The sequence below is a fragment of the Ochotona princeps genome, chromosome 26 (genome assembly GCF_030435755.1).
Source record: "Ochotona princeps isolate mOchPri1 chromosome 26, mOchPri1.hap1, whole genome shotgun sequence".
Classification (NCBI taxonomy): Eukaryota; Metazoa; Chordata; class Mammalia; order Lagomorpha; family Ochotonidae; genus Ochotona; species Ochotona princeps.
The window spans coordinates 31,693,682-31,708,490 of record NC_080857.1 but is presented as its reverse complement, the minus strand read 5'-3'; the positions used below and the strand labels follow the sequence as shown (position 1 = coordinate 31,708,490).

Sequence of the window (14,809 nt, the reverse complement as noted above, 5' to 3'; positions counted from 1 at the left end):
ACTCTGTGCAGGATGTGTGGGCCACACCCTGTAGAAAGTTTGGCCCCACTGGTAAACCTAAATTTTAGGTGGTTATGGACTAAGCTAGGTGTGACCAAGGAGCCTGCCATCAATCACAGGTAAAGGGATCCGCCATAGACTGGACTGGGCAAGGCAGCAGCACCCAAATGTGCATCCTGAATAGGTTGTGGGGTGGGCCGGGCTGCAACATTCACCAGCTCATACAAGGCCAAATGGGAGGCCAGAGTACACCGGGTACTGGCCTAAAAACCAATGGCATGTATGTAAACTGGGTTTGGGAGTGGATCAAGTGGAGGTACTTGGGAAGCTCCCCTGGCGAGTCAGAGCTCTCGCTGGTGAACACGCCGTCCAGATCTGGGGGTCGGACAAGCAGGGCATAGTAGCTCCAAAATGCGTAAATTGGTAATGGAACGTAATGTACTGGGCAGGACTGAGCAAACCTTTGTTTACAAGCAAAACTAGAAACCAGCATGGAACACAGGTCATACCGAGCTAGGCTCTTGCACCTACTGGTCCTCAGAGCAACCACGGGCAGGTGCATGATTTACAGCTAGGAACAAGTCCAATCGGGGAGGTAAGGGGACACCCTAACTAAGTTGAGGTTCCCACCAAGGGACGTATGTGCTAGAATTGGAGCTGCGTTCTATCTAGGAAACAGTTTCAGTCACCTGAGGCACTAGTGTGGGCTGGGATTGGATGCACCAGACCAGTTCAGACCCCAACACCATCTGGTGTCATGGAGAACCAGGGGGTAGATGTGGGACTGACTAGGCTGGGTCTCAACCCCCTACTGAGCCATGTGTGAGCTGGATGTGGGTATGGACGAGCCATGGCTGGGCTGAAACATCCAACAACAAGAACCAGAATGGGGTGAAAGCCAGCCAGGAAAAGTCACTGTCCCTGCTAGGACAGGATGTGAACTGAGTTGGGTTGGCTCAAGGACCCCCTGGCATGTGCAAAACCTGCCATTGGGAGGGGTTCTGATGGAGGAGCCTGGGCAACTCCTCTGGCAGGACACAGTCCCTGCAGGTAAGCGCAAGAAGCATGATAGGAAACAGTCCAGAATAGGCCATGGAAAGTTTCCCACTGGCACACATTCAGCATGGGTCAGGAGCAGACCAGGCTCAATCAGTCCATATCACCCACTGGCAAATCCGATCACCAGAACAGAGTGTGGGATGAGCTGGGTTTGGTCACGACAAAACCAGTACACATTATGGAATGCCAGGGCGTGGTTGCCTGTACTGGATTTGACTGCAGCACCCAACCAGCACACGTGAGATCCAGGAAGGAAGGGAGGGGCAGAACTGGCGGGGGGATTAAGGGGCTGGTTCCCTCGCCAGACAGCTACTCCCACTGGAGAGCGTGGGCTGGGATAGAGACAGACTAGACTATGCAAGGCTACAACACCTGTGCGCTGTATGTGGAATAGATCAGGGAAAAGCCAGGCTGGGCTGATTATTCCTGCTGGTGCAAGCATAAATTAGAATGGGTGAGGGATGTTTGGGCATAGCCGCAGAAGCTGGCACTGGGGACTAATTCTGTCAAGTCAAATCACAGAACCACCTAAAGAGTGCATAAACCGGGACAGAGAGACCTGGGAGGGAAAAAGTGGGTTCCCCCTTCTTGGGTCACTAGTCCCGTGGGAGGGCATGAAAACTAGGACGGGGGCTGGGATGACTAGATAGAGAGGCACTCAACAACACCCGTGAGGGCTGGATGGTTGAGTTGGTTAGATAGAACTAAGCTTTAATACCCCTTGACAAGTGCCAGAGCCAAATGGGATGGGGGACAGACTGGTCTTCTGCTACACATTCTGGCAAACCAGGGGCGGGCCTGGTGGGGGTTATCATGGGTCGCCCCAACTAGGCTGCAGCTCCCACTGGTTAGTGTGAGGGCCGAGTACGTGCTGGGCAGAACCAGACTGGACTGCAACACCCATTGGTTCCAGTGCAACTCGGGACTGAAAACAGAACCAACCCAGCAATTGCAACCACCAGCTGATCGGGGTGATGGACTGTGCCGGGCCCTGTGCTTGCTAGAACATGCAAGAAACTAGTCTGGGAATACCTCAAAGTTTCTTTGGAGAGCTCCCCAATCGAACTGCTGGACTCAGAACTCTAATCAAGAAAAGACAGAAGACAGAGCAGATCAATCATTCATCTCAGCTACATGTTAGCAGCGAAAAATGGGGCAAACAGAGACTTTATAATGGACCATATCAATCAGTGGACGACCTCATCGAGCGAAACTGGCAGCGATTCATAACTGGAGAACTATTAACACCACTCGAGCACGTATCTCAGAGCATACCCCACATCCGGGACTCGGGGTGGGCGGGTAACCGGGTGGGGCTTCTCCCTCAATATCCTCCTTTACCTCAGATACAAGATGGAAACAATATGGACATAATAGTATTGCCCACTTCCCTATCCCCCTGAACCTTTTTTTTTTCTTTTTCTTTCTTTAACTGTAATTAACTATGAAAAGATTGTCAACAACAACACAATAAAATAGATTATTTAAAAAAAAAGTGATTTGTAGAATTAAGGCCAAAGAACACATACATATAAAAAAAATAAAAAGAATCAAGATGGGGGTCAGGGCAGGCTATAGCATCTAAGGCAAGAGCCAAGCCAGATGAGGGGCTATGCCAGTCTTTGTCAAAGCAAACACTGGGACAAGTGCATCTATGGCTGGGAACAGGCTGGTTGGGAAGCTAACAGACACCCTTGCTCGAATGGGGTTCTCACTGGTGAGTGTGGGGGCCAGAGTGGGAGCTGCATTCCAGTCTGTATATGGTTGCAATGTTTCTCGGCACATGCAGGGACTGGACCTGGACCCACCGGACTGGGCTAGACTCCAGCACCAACTGATCCCATGAGGAGGGTAGCACCACCTTTGCACCCTATAGGGTCTGTGTGGTTCCTGGAGGTTAAAGCCAGCAAATCCAATTTCCAACAGCATGAAACTGGACCCTGTGTTTTGAAACAGGGCAGCAAATGTGGATTTCAAATGATGGCCTAGCATGGGCTTGTTTCTAGCTAATTGAACTGAGCTGATGGCTGACAGCCCAGGATCCCTGACAGCCCAGTGCCCCTGTGGGGACCATCTTGCACACAGTAGCAAGGGCACACAGTATTGGTAATCTGCAGAAGGAGTGGTGGTAAACTATGCATGTGCTAAATCTGTAGTGCTCAGATACCAGTGTCAAGGGACCAGGCACTGTTAGACTGAAGGGAGGACAGCTAAGCTGCCCAAGAGCTAAGCTGGCAACAAGATCACCTCCATCTTAAAACACTGCACAGACTCCACAGAAAAAACATCCCTTCATGGCACCCTACAAACTCCATCCAAAATAACTCCAAGAGGCACTCAGACTTAATGGCCATCAGGTGTCAACAACATCAGAGCTGCCAAAAAGCAGTTATTCAGGACAACTGGTGTTTTCCTAATCCAAGGAACTGATTAAACATAAAAATCGGCTTGTAGACCTGTGGGTAATAAATCTTAAAAATCTCCATTAAAGAGGAATCTGCCAACCAGAATGGCAATGACAAATGGTAAAAGAAGAGACAGAGGCACTATGACTATTACTAAAGACAATCCAGCACAGGAGCAAAAACCTCAACCACCCTCAGAGTTAACTGAGGAAGACATGGAAAAAATGGGGCACACAGAATTCAGAAAACTCATTATAAAGCTTCTGAACAACAATGAGAAGCATAAACAGCAGTTCAAGGAACTTAAGCAGTATGTTACACAGGAAATAGCAGCAATGAATAAAATCAAAGAAGATATATCAGAAATTACAAATACTGTGCAATAAATTACAAAAGAAAATGAATGAAGTCTCAAAAACAAAATGAATGAATCAGAAGAAAGAATTTCAGAATTGGAAAATATTTCCTGTCACCATGAAGAAACAAACAAAATGGTGAAAGCAGAAGTGGGGCAACCAAATATGTGTTCAAGAATCAAAAGATAGAATTAAAAGGCCTAACATAAGAGTCATGGTAGTTCTTTGAAGATTTATTTTATTTATTTATTTTATTTATTTTATTTTTATTACAAAGTCAGATATACTGAGAGGAGGAGAGACAGAGAGGAAGTGGAGCTGCCGGGATCAGAACCAGCAGCCATATGGGATCAAGGCGAGGACCCCAGCCACTAGGCCACGCTGCCGAGCCCAAAGAGCTGGTTCTTTGAGAAAAATCAACAAAATACACTCCCCATTAACCCAACTAATCAAATAAAGAAGGGAGAATATATGCACCAATAGCATCAGAGACAAGAAAGGAAATATGAAAACAAACACCTTGGACACACGGAGAATTATTAGGAACTATTACAGGCAACTGTATTCACACAACTCAGAATACCCAGAAAAACGCAGGTTTTTAGACACATACAATGCACCAAAATTGAATCAAGAAACAATTAACAATCTAAATAGACCTCTAACATGGACTGATATTCAATCAGTAATTTAATCTCTCTCAACCAAGAAAAGTCCTGGGCCAGATGGCTTCATTGCTGAATTCTAAAAACGTTTCAAGAGGAACTTACCCCAATCCTACACAAACTTTCCCAAACATTTTAGAAAGGGAGGCAATCTTTACAAACTCTTTCTTCAAAGCTAATATCACCTTAATACCAAAGCCAGAGAGAGAAACAATAGAAAAAGAGAACTAGAGACTGATATCCTTGATGCACACAGGTGCAAAGATTCTAACCAAAATACTGGCCAACAGGTCTAACAGCACATCACGCATATCATTCACCTGGACCATGTGGGACTCATCGGAGGCATGCTGGGATGTTTTAACATGTGCAAATCAATAAATGTTGTACATCACATTAATAAAATGAAAAATAAAAACCATATGATCCTTTCAATAGATGCAGGGAAAATATTGAATAAAATCCAACACCACTTCATGCTGAAAACTCTAAGAAAGATAGGCATAGAAGGAACATTCTACAACACAATCAAAGCAACTTATGCAAAATCAAGTGCTAGCATCATTCTAAATGGAAAAAATTGGGACCCGGTGCAATGGTCTAGTGGTTAAAATCCTTGTCTTGAACGCGCCGGGATCCAAAATGGGCGCCTATTCTAATACGGAATCTCTACTTCCCATTCAGCTCCCTGCTTGTGGCCTGGGAAAGCAGTTGAGGATGGCCCAAAGCTTTGGGACCCTGCAATCACATGGGAGACCCCGAGGAGGTTCCTGTCTCCTGGCTCCAGATTGGCACAGCACCAGCCATTGCGGCTCACTTGGGAAGTGAAGCATCAGACGGAGATTCTCCTCTCTGTCTCTCCTCCTCTCTGTATATCTGACTTTGTAACAAAAAAGAAAGAAAGAAAGAAAGAAAGAAAGAAAGAAAGAAAGAAAGAAAGAAAGAAAGAAAGAAAGAAAGAAAGAAAGAAAGAATTGGAAGCCTTTCCACTAAAATCTGGACCTAGACAGGGATGTCCACTGTCACCATTATTCTTCACTATAGTATTGGAAGTCCTTGCCAGAGCTATTAGGCAAGAAAAAAGATTAGAGGAATACAAATTAGAAACAAGTAACTGAAATAAGAGAACCAGAAAACTCAATCAAGAGACTACTGGAACTCGTAAGAGACTTTGCCAGAGCAGGAAAATACAATAGTAATGAATACAAATCGATTAGTGTACAGAAATAATTCCAAAGCCAACTAAATATGTGGAAAAACTCTATGATGAGAATTATAAAACATTTAGACAGGAAGTATTGCAGATCTTTAAAAATGGAGAACCTTACCATGTTCCTGGATTGGCAGGATCAACATCACCAAAATGACCATATTATCAAAAATCATATACAGATTCAACTCAATCCCAATCCACATTCCAACAACATTTTCAGAAATAGAAAAGATGATACAAAAGTTCATCTGGAAACACAAGAGATCATGAATAGCAAAAGCTGTCCTGAAGAAATAAAACCAAGCTGAAAGAATCACAATACCAGACCTCAAGACATACTACAGAGTAGTGGTCATCAAAACAGTCTGGTATTGCTACAAAAACAGCAAAAAAGATCAGTGGAACAGATTAAAAACACCAAAAGGGAGCTCATACATGTGTGAACAACTAATCTTTGACAAGAAAATTGAAAACAATCCAGGCAAAAGCCTGGTCTATTCAACAAATGTCATTGGGACAAAAGGATAGCAGGTTGCGCAATCAAGAAGCAAGACTCACACCTGTCACATTATACAAAAATCAACTCTAAATGGATCAATAACATAAATCTGCAGCCAGAAACCATCAAACGATTACAGGAAAACATAGAAAGCACTTAGAAAAGACACCAAAAGCTTCATGAACCCAGGGACAGTTAAAAAAAAGTGTAACCACAATGGTCAAAGAAATGAACAGACATTTTTCAAAACAACAGGTTCAAATGGCTAACAGACATATGAAAAGATGCTCAGGCTCCCTAGCCATCAGGGAGTCAGGGAGATAAAAACAAAACCACATTGACACATCACCTAACTCCTGTGATACTGGCCTACTTTTAAAACGCTACTAACAACACCTGCTGGCGTGCATGTGGGGAGAAAGACCCCTTCCTTCACTGCTGGTGGGAGTGTAGGCTAGGCTAGTACAACCATCATGGAAATCAATATGGAAAGTGCTTGCAGAATTGCAAATATACGTGCCATATGACCGAGCTCTTCCTTTCCTAGGAATATACACCACAGAAATGAAACTTGTATATCAGAAGGGCATGTGTAATCCTGAATTGACAGCAGCACAATCTACAATAGAAAAGACATGGAAACAATCCAGATGTGTGTCCAAAGAGGAGTGGTTTAAGAAACTGTGGTACATCTACTCCATGGAATAAAGAATGAAATTATATAATTTGCAACTAGATGGTCCCAACTAGAGACCATTATGCTCAGTGAAATAAGTCAATCCCAAAAGAACAAATATAAGAAAACCATCATGCAAAGTATTGTTCAACATGTTTTTTTTTTTTTTTTTTTGGCTGTATCCCATGTGTTTGGATTTCAGTTTGATTTCTTCCAAATACTTTCTTTTCTCTTGTCGTCAAATTCATCACTAGCTCATCTATTGCAGGGTGGAATCATTTTACCCAAGAGATTTTTGTGTTTTCTTTTTGTCACCCATGTATTGGATACTCACTGGTGCACTTTTTTCATGTTGCTCTAATTTTGTTGTTGTTACAATTCATACTGGTTGTTGACCTTACTTCGTGGCTTCTCATTTAGGGGAATGTGTAGTGATAGAGTAATAGAAACTACCATATTCAGACTTGGGGGATACAATGCAATATACATCCCTGCTTCCAAATCAAAGATGGACTCCCAAATCCCTGTATCTATGAAATTGCATCACAAAAAAAAAAAAAAAAAAAAAAGAAATGAATATATTTGGGACCTGACATAGTAGCCCAGTAGCTAAAGTCCTTGCCTTGTATGCTCCAGGATCACATATGGGCACTGGTCCATATCCTGGCTATTCACTTCCCTTCCAGCTCCTTAACTGTGGCCTGGGAAAGCAGTAAAGAGGGGCTCAATGACTTGAAACCCAACACCTACGTGGGAAACCTGGAAGAAGTTCCTGGCTCCTGGCTTAAGCTCAGCTCAGCTCTGGCAACTCTGGCTGTTGTGGCCACTCAGGGAGTAAACCAGTAGATACAGGATCTTTCTCTCCATCTCTACTTCTCTCTGTAAATCTGATTTACCACTCAAAATCAATTAGAGGGTCCCGACGCAATGGCCTAGTGGTTAAGGTCCTCGCCTTGAAAGCCCCGGGATCCCATATGGGCTCCGGTTCTACTTAGAGCAGCCCCGCTTCGCATCCAGCTCCCTGCTTGTGGCCTGGGAAAGCAGTTGAGGACGGCCCAAAGCTTTGGGACCCTGCACCCGTGTGGGAGACTCAGGAAGAGGTTGCTGGCTCCTGGCTTAGGATTGGTGCAGCACCAGCTGTTGCGGGTCTCTGTACATCTGACTTCTTTAAAAAAATCAATTGGAAAATAAGCTTATCGAGTTGTGCCTTAAGAATGGCAATAGAAGACAATCTGTAGTTGCCAACACTTCACTCCTTATCAAATCATGACATTGAAAAAGTTACTAAGTGTCATTAGGTGGTAGAGTTTCAGGACAATCTCAATTCAGTTTGTGTTATCACTTCTAAATTGATTTTGTATTACACTATGACTGTCAATTTCATTGCTACCTGGTGGGCATGACTAACAGCCTATCTGCCTATGACCTGAGGCAAGGCTTCCACCCATGTGCGCAGAACGTGACCTGTGACATGATTGGAGGGTCTAAAGGGATAAACATGAATTGCACTCAATTACAATGTCACTGTTGGGTGGCAGGCCTGTCAGGGACTGTGTGGATGATCCCTCTGAGGAGACTGGGACCTGAAGTGTGACAATGTGCCGAAAAGTTTAGGACACAGGGGATGCAAAGTTAGGGAAGCAATACATACTTTGTTGAACTCAACAAGGTATTCGGGGAAGATTACCTAGGCAGCCACGGAAAGCCCCTCTAAGGAGCGCCAACAGAGAAATGAAGTAACAATCAGCTTAGCAGCAAATGAGTAAACATGATTTTCAGATATGGATTCTAAATCAAACCAATCAACTGAGGAAGAGGATATCATTGGCTACAAGCAATTAATGAGAAAGGAGGAACAGGGAGAACTGCTCATTCCCAGCCACGTTGGGCTAGCAAGCCAGCAACAGTCCTGTGCAAGAAATCTGGTTGCTGCTAGCACTCTCAGTCTGCTGAGAGTGTATGAGCTCTGGGATCCTCAGGCATCCGATGAACTGATCCAGAGGCGTACTTCCACACACGGCCCTTCTGCCATCTCCTTCCCGAGTCCATCTGAGTGGTGCTTGTTAAACAGTAAATGGACGTGCCCTCAAACTGTCCCCAGTGGTTCTTGCAGCCAGAGAACATGGACACCAAATCCCCCTCAGCAATCTCAGTGGCATCTGGCAGGAAACACCCACGAGACTTAAAAGCAATAAAAACAGATACCAACATGGACAAAGAACTAAACGGGCATTTCTACCGATATCACTAAAGGCTAATTAGCACAAGAAGAGTCTCAGCATATTTATCATTAGGCCAATGAAAATGGCAACCACAATGAGATACCACTTCATATCCATTGCAATGCCCTTCATTAAAAAATGTTCACAGAGAAACGGAAATTAAGCATTGTGGACCTACGTGTAAAATGGTGAAACTAATATTACAAATGGTACTCAAGGACTGCCTATCGCGTTGACCATCCCACAAACTTTGGAACCAGTACAGGGTATCCCCTGGAAGAAGCAGGGAGCATGTCAGTGTTTTCATGGTCTGCCCTGCTTGCTTTGAAAGCTGTCAGTATCTGTGGACTGAACTGTGGCCTGGTGGGCTGAGCTTCCATTATGGGTGCAGCTCATGTCCTGTGTGTTCCTCTTGCAATACAGTTTCCTGCTTTTGCCCCAGGGAAACCAATAGTGGATGGCTCAAGTTCTTGGGCACCTGCACCCATGTGGCAGATCCAAAAGAGGCTCCTGGCTTTGGACTGGCTTAGCTCTTGCCATTGCTGCCAAGTGGAGAAACCTTGCATTTGAAATAAAAACCAAAGAGAATGCAACAGGGGGCCAGCCCTGTGGTTTAGCAAATAAAGACACTGGCATCCCACTTGGACATTGGTACATATCCTGGATGCTCCACTTCTGACCCAACTCCCTGATAACAAGCCTGGAAAGGAAGTGGAGGATGGTTCAAGCACTTGGGTTCCTGTAATCAAGTTTCAGACCTGGACAATACTCCTGGCTCATGGCTTCAGACTTGCTCACCTCTGCTCATTCTGGTTATTTGAGAAGTAAAGCAGCACATGGGAGATGTCTCTCCATTTCTTTCTTTCTTTGTAGACGTGCCTTTCAAATTAATAAATCTTGGGCCCGGCGGCGCAGCCTAGCGGCTAAAGTCCTCGCCTTGAATGCCCCGGGATCCCATATGGGCGCCAGTTCTAATCCTGGCAGCTCCACTTCCCATCCAGCTCCCTGCTTGTGGCCTGGGAAAGCAGTCAAGGACGGCCCAATGCATTGGGACCCTGCACCCATGTGTGAGACCTGGAAGAGGTTCCTGGTTCCTGGCTTCGGATCGGCGCAGCACTGGCCCGTTGCGGCTCACTTGGGGAGTGAATCATTGGACGGAAGATCTTCCTCTCTGTTTCTCCTCCTCTCTGTATATCTGACTTTGTAATAAAAATAAATCTTTAAAAAATTAATAAATCTTAAAGTCAAAACAAACAAAAAGAAACCTTGCAATAGCAAAGCCACCCTTCAGTAGGACATGGCATTGTGGCATAGCAGCCTAAGCCATCATCTACATCACTTCCAATCCAGCTCTAAGTCAATGTGAATTGGAGACAGTGGCAGATGACTCAAGCACTTGGGTGGGAGACTCATCTGGGAGACTCCGATGGACCTCCTGGTTCTTCTATGACATGGTCCAGCTCTGACCACTGTGACCACTGGGAGAATCAATCAGCAGATAGCAGACATATCTATCTCTGTCTCTCCTTCTCTTTCTGCATATCAGTCTTTAAACAAATAAATAGAATGATCAATAAATACCACTTCAAACCTGATATCCTACAGTTACTAACAAATTCTTAGTTTCTATTTGAATCATGTAGTAATAACCATGTCTTGGCCATGGCATTAGAAAACCTTGAGAGTTTCAATCAGCTTTGACAGCTCCAATGTCTTGGTTGCAACAGGTTTGCCTTCCTTCTCTCACACTTGTTTTTTTTTTTCATTTTATTTTACCAACCACCAAAAAGCTCCTAAAATGAAATGTAAAACGAGGTGAGAAGTAAACAAACAACTTACTGAAGGTGTGTGTGTGTTCTCCAGCCTTGGAAGCATGAAGTGGGCTGCAGGGCTACACCTGCAAGAGAAGGTGGGCAGAGGGAGTGATGAGCTTTTCTTGCTTGTTCCCAGTCTCCTTAGTGACTCCTACTGTGCTAAGTAGTGTCAAGACAGGAAGCAGACACAATGCCTGGAGAAACAAAAGCAATCAGCTTCCATTGGTAAGAGTAGTGCTTGGGCCCAGCAAGCGTGGCCTAGCGGCTAAAGTCCTCGCCTTGAAAGCCCCGGGATCCCATATGGGCGCCGGTTCTAATCCTGGCAGCTCCACTTCCCATCCAGCTCCCTGCTTGTGGCCTGGGAAAGCAGTCGAGGATGGCCCAAACCTTTGGGACCCTGCACCCGCGTGGGAGACCCGGAAGAGGTTCCTGGTTCCCGGCATCGGATCGGCGTGCACTGGCCCATTGCGGCTCACTTGGGGAGTGAATCATCGGATGGAAGATCTTCCTCTCTGTCTCTCTTCCTCTCTGTATATCCGGCTTTCCAATAATAATAATAAAATCTTAATTTAAAAAAAAAAAAAAAAAAGAGTAGTGCTTTACAAGTGCCAGGAAAGCTTCCTGGAACCAGTATCAGCACTACAATAACTGACAGAGATGAAACTCAAGATATCATTAGGTTAATGCAAATTACTACTACTTATTTTAAATATTACTGGGCCCAGCGCCATAGCCTAGTACTAAAGTCCTCACCTTTCATGAGTCAGGATCTCATATGGGTGCTGATTCATGACCTGACTGCTACATTTTTATTCCAGCACCCTGCCTGTGGCCTGGGAAAGCAGTCAAGGATGGCAAAATACTTTGGGACCCTGTACCCACATGGGAGACTTGGAAGAAGCTCCTTGCTTCTGCCATGGATTGGCTCTCTTCTGGCTCTTGGGGCTCCTTGGAGGGTGAGCCAGGTGATAGAAGAGCTTTCGCTCTGTCTATTCTCTCTGTAAATCTGCCTTTCCAATGAAAATTAAAGTAATAATAACAACAATAATAATGATGTGACAACTAAGGAATAACTCATTTTTTCTACAAATATTGTTACGTTATTATCATTAAATGTATGCTACAGAGAAAGGATTGGGTGGTACAAGGTATTTCTCTATTTCTACAATGAGTTGCATAGGACTCCAGGTAAGGACTTCCACTGGAACACTTCTTGCTGGGAATGCTAACATCTGTAGAAGGCAGACATATTTCAATCAGGAATTTTGTCTACACTTATATATGATAAATGGATATAACACATATTTATATCCTATACAGCTTTCTAGTAATTGTCCCAAATGAATGTTCTGAAAATTTCTTTTTGTTGCTTTTGTTTTATTTTTTTTTTAATTTTTAAATTTTTTAATGTAATGTTCTGAAAATTCCAATGACATTTCCCAACTTCTATACCATCAATGACACTTGAATTTATGATTCTATTTGCCTTAGCCCATAAGATATCCATAAATATGACAGCAACATAGTTTGAAAAGTGTTTTTACTGGGGGCCGGGCACAATAACCTGGTGACTAGTCTTTGCTTATGCTACAGCTCCATATAGGCGCTGGTTCATGTCCTGGCTGCTCTACTTCCCATTCAGCTCCTTGCTTGTGGCCTGGGACAGCAGTAGAGTTGGCCCAAAGCCTTGGTATCCTGCACCCATGTGGGAGACATGGAAGAGGCTCCAGGCTCCTGGCTTGAGCCTAGCACAGTTCCAGCCATTGGGGTCACTTGGGGAGTGAATCATTGCATTGGATGGAAGATCTTCCTCTCCGTCTCTCCTCCTCTCTGTATATCTAACTTGCCAATAAAAACAAAATAAATCTTTTCTTAAAAAAGTGTTTTTACTGCACCTCATTAAATAGCGACCTTATGGCAACAATCGAAGAAAACCATGACTTGGAGGAGTGAATGTCATGATACAGGAGGTTGGGCTGCAGCCAGGGATACATCACACCTGTTACCCAAATGCACTGCTTATGTCTACTGGCTATTTAACACTTCCAATGCAGTATCCTGCTGTTTTCCCTGGAACACTTGCATAGATTCCAGAAGCCCTGGGGAAACCTAGATGGATTCCTGTTGCTGGACTAAGCATGGCAGAGCCCTGATTCTTGGGAGTGAATCAACTGGCTGAGGGATCATCCCTCTGCTCTACGCAATTTACCTGTTGTTAAACAAATATCATATTTATTAAAAAATAATTATAAAAACTATGCTGTACCTAAAACTACAAACTTTAGGTTGATTTGTAGATATATCTTGGTGAGTAATACAGATTACATTTTAAACTCATTAAGAGGAGAAGCAAGAATGCAGAATAGGGTAAGGACAAGTTTAAACGGATGGAGAAACATTAGCCATTGTGAAGCAGAGAGGACACATTTCAGGAAAAAGGAGAAGACAGAACAACAGCAGAGGAGTCCCTGAAGACTGACAGACATGGAAAAGCAGAGGAGACAACAGTGTCATATTGCAGTGACCAACAACACAGCAGCATTCACAGTGACGATCTGAATTGCACCAGCAGCCAGAATTCCACCAGCAACAAGGTGGAAAGGGACAAGAGCCAAAATTGGGCACTATTTTGTTTAAGGAGGCAAAGGCTAAGGGACAGGACTGCACATGCACTGAGCTGGGAGTGAACTCATTTCTGGCTCACTGAACTGCAACAACATGGCATCCTACAGGTTCCACCCAAGAGAAGTCTGGGCAGCCACCAGACCCGACATTCGGAGATCAAGAACTCTAGTCGTAGCACATCAGGCATCATTTTGTATGGTAGGGCAAAGGCTTTATGGCTACAGGGACAACAGTGAGCTATTCATGCGTTCAGCTCAGAGAGAATTCACTGAGCTCAATGCATTGCACTAATCCCACAGGAAAATAATCCCAACTATGGCACTGTATGGGTCAAAATAAGTGGTGTGGCCCCAAGACCTAACAGCCAACAAGTTCCTGCAAGATCAGCATCACCAACAACCTAGCTATATATCTCCTGGTCTCTCCCTAATCCTGGGACATGCTCCAACCAGAAGTGGGAGAAAGGCTATGCAGACAATGGTGCATCCTCAGCACGGTATCACAAGAGGTGGAGACTGCTGAGTCACGAGCTGGGGCTACAGAGACCATGGTCAAAATCTAACATAGGAATCCAGACCCAGGGGCCCGGCGCAATAGCATAATGGTTAAGGTCCTCGCCTTGAATGCACTGGGATCCCATATGGGTGCCAGTTCTAATACCAGCAGCTCCACTTCCCATCCAGCTCCCTGCTTGTGGCCTGGGAAAGCAGTCGAGAGGACGGCCCAAAGCCTTAGGACCCTGCACCCACGTGGGAGACACAGAAAGAAGTTCCTGGCTCCTGGTTTAGGATTGGCAACGCACCAGCCATTGCGGCTCACTTGGGGAGTGAATCAGCAGACGGAAGATCTTCCTCTCTGTCTCTCCTCCTCTCTGTATATCTGCCTTTCCAATAAAAATAAATAAATCTTTTAAAAAAAAGAATCCAGACTTGGAACTCAATGGAGGGTGTAGCACAGTGACTATAAACAATTAACTGTGTAACAACTGTAACAAGCAGAATCAAACTGTAGACCTGTGGGTGACACAGCTTTAAAAAACTCCCAAGGAGAAGAATCTGATAACCAGAAGTAACAATGACCAAGAGCAAAATAAGAGACAGAGGCAAAATTAACACTACCAAAGACTCCCCTGCAAAGGAACAAAACCCTTTGCCAACCTCAGAGTTCACAGAAGACATCAAGAAAATGGGGGATACAGAATTCAAAACACTTGTTATAAAGTTTCTTATCAACAACCAGAAGCATGTAAAGCAGGCATTCAAGGATTCTAAGGAA

At 44.5% G+C, this 14,809-nt stretch overlaps 1 protein-coding gene across 1 annotated transcript in view; it reads right to left on the bottom strand.

The window, feature by feature from the left end:
* The window catches only part of LOC131478010 (zinc finger protein 334-like), a 38,817-nt gene that overhangs the window by 5,091 nt on the left and 18,917 nt on the right, over positions 1–14,809 (bottom strand). The window contains exon 2 of the mRNA XM_058655110.1: positions 10,935–10,993. Within this exon, the coding sequence (XP_058511093.1) occupies positions 10,935–10,970 (36 nt within the window). The 5' untranslated portion in view covers positions 10,971–10,993. The remainder of the gene's footprint in view (positions 1–10,934; positions 10,994–14,809) is intronic.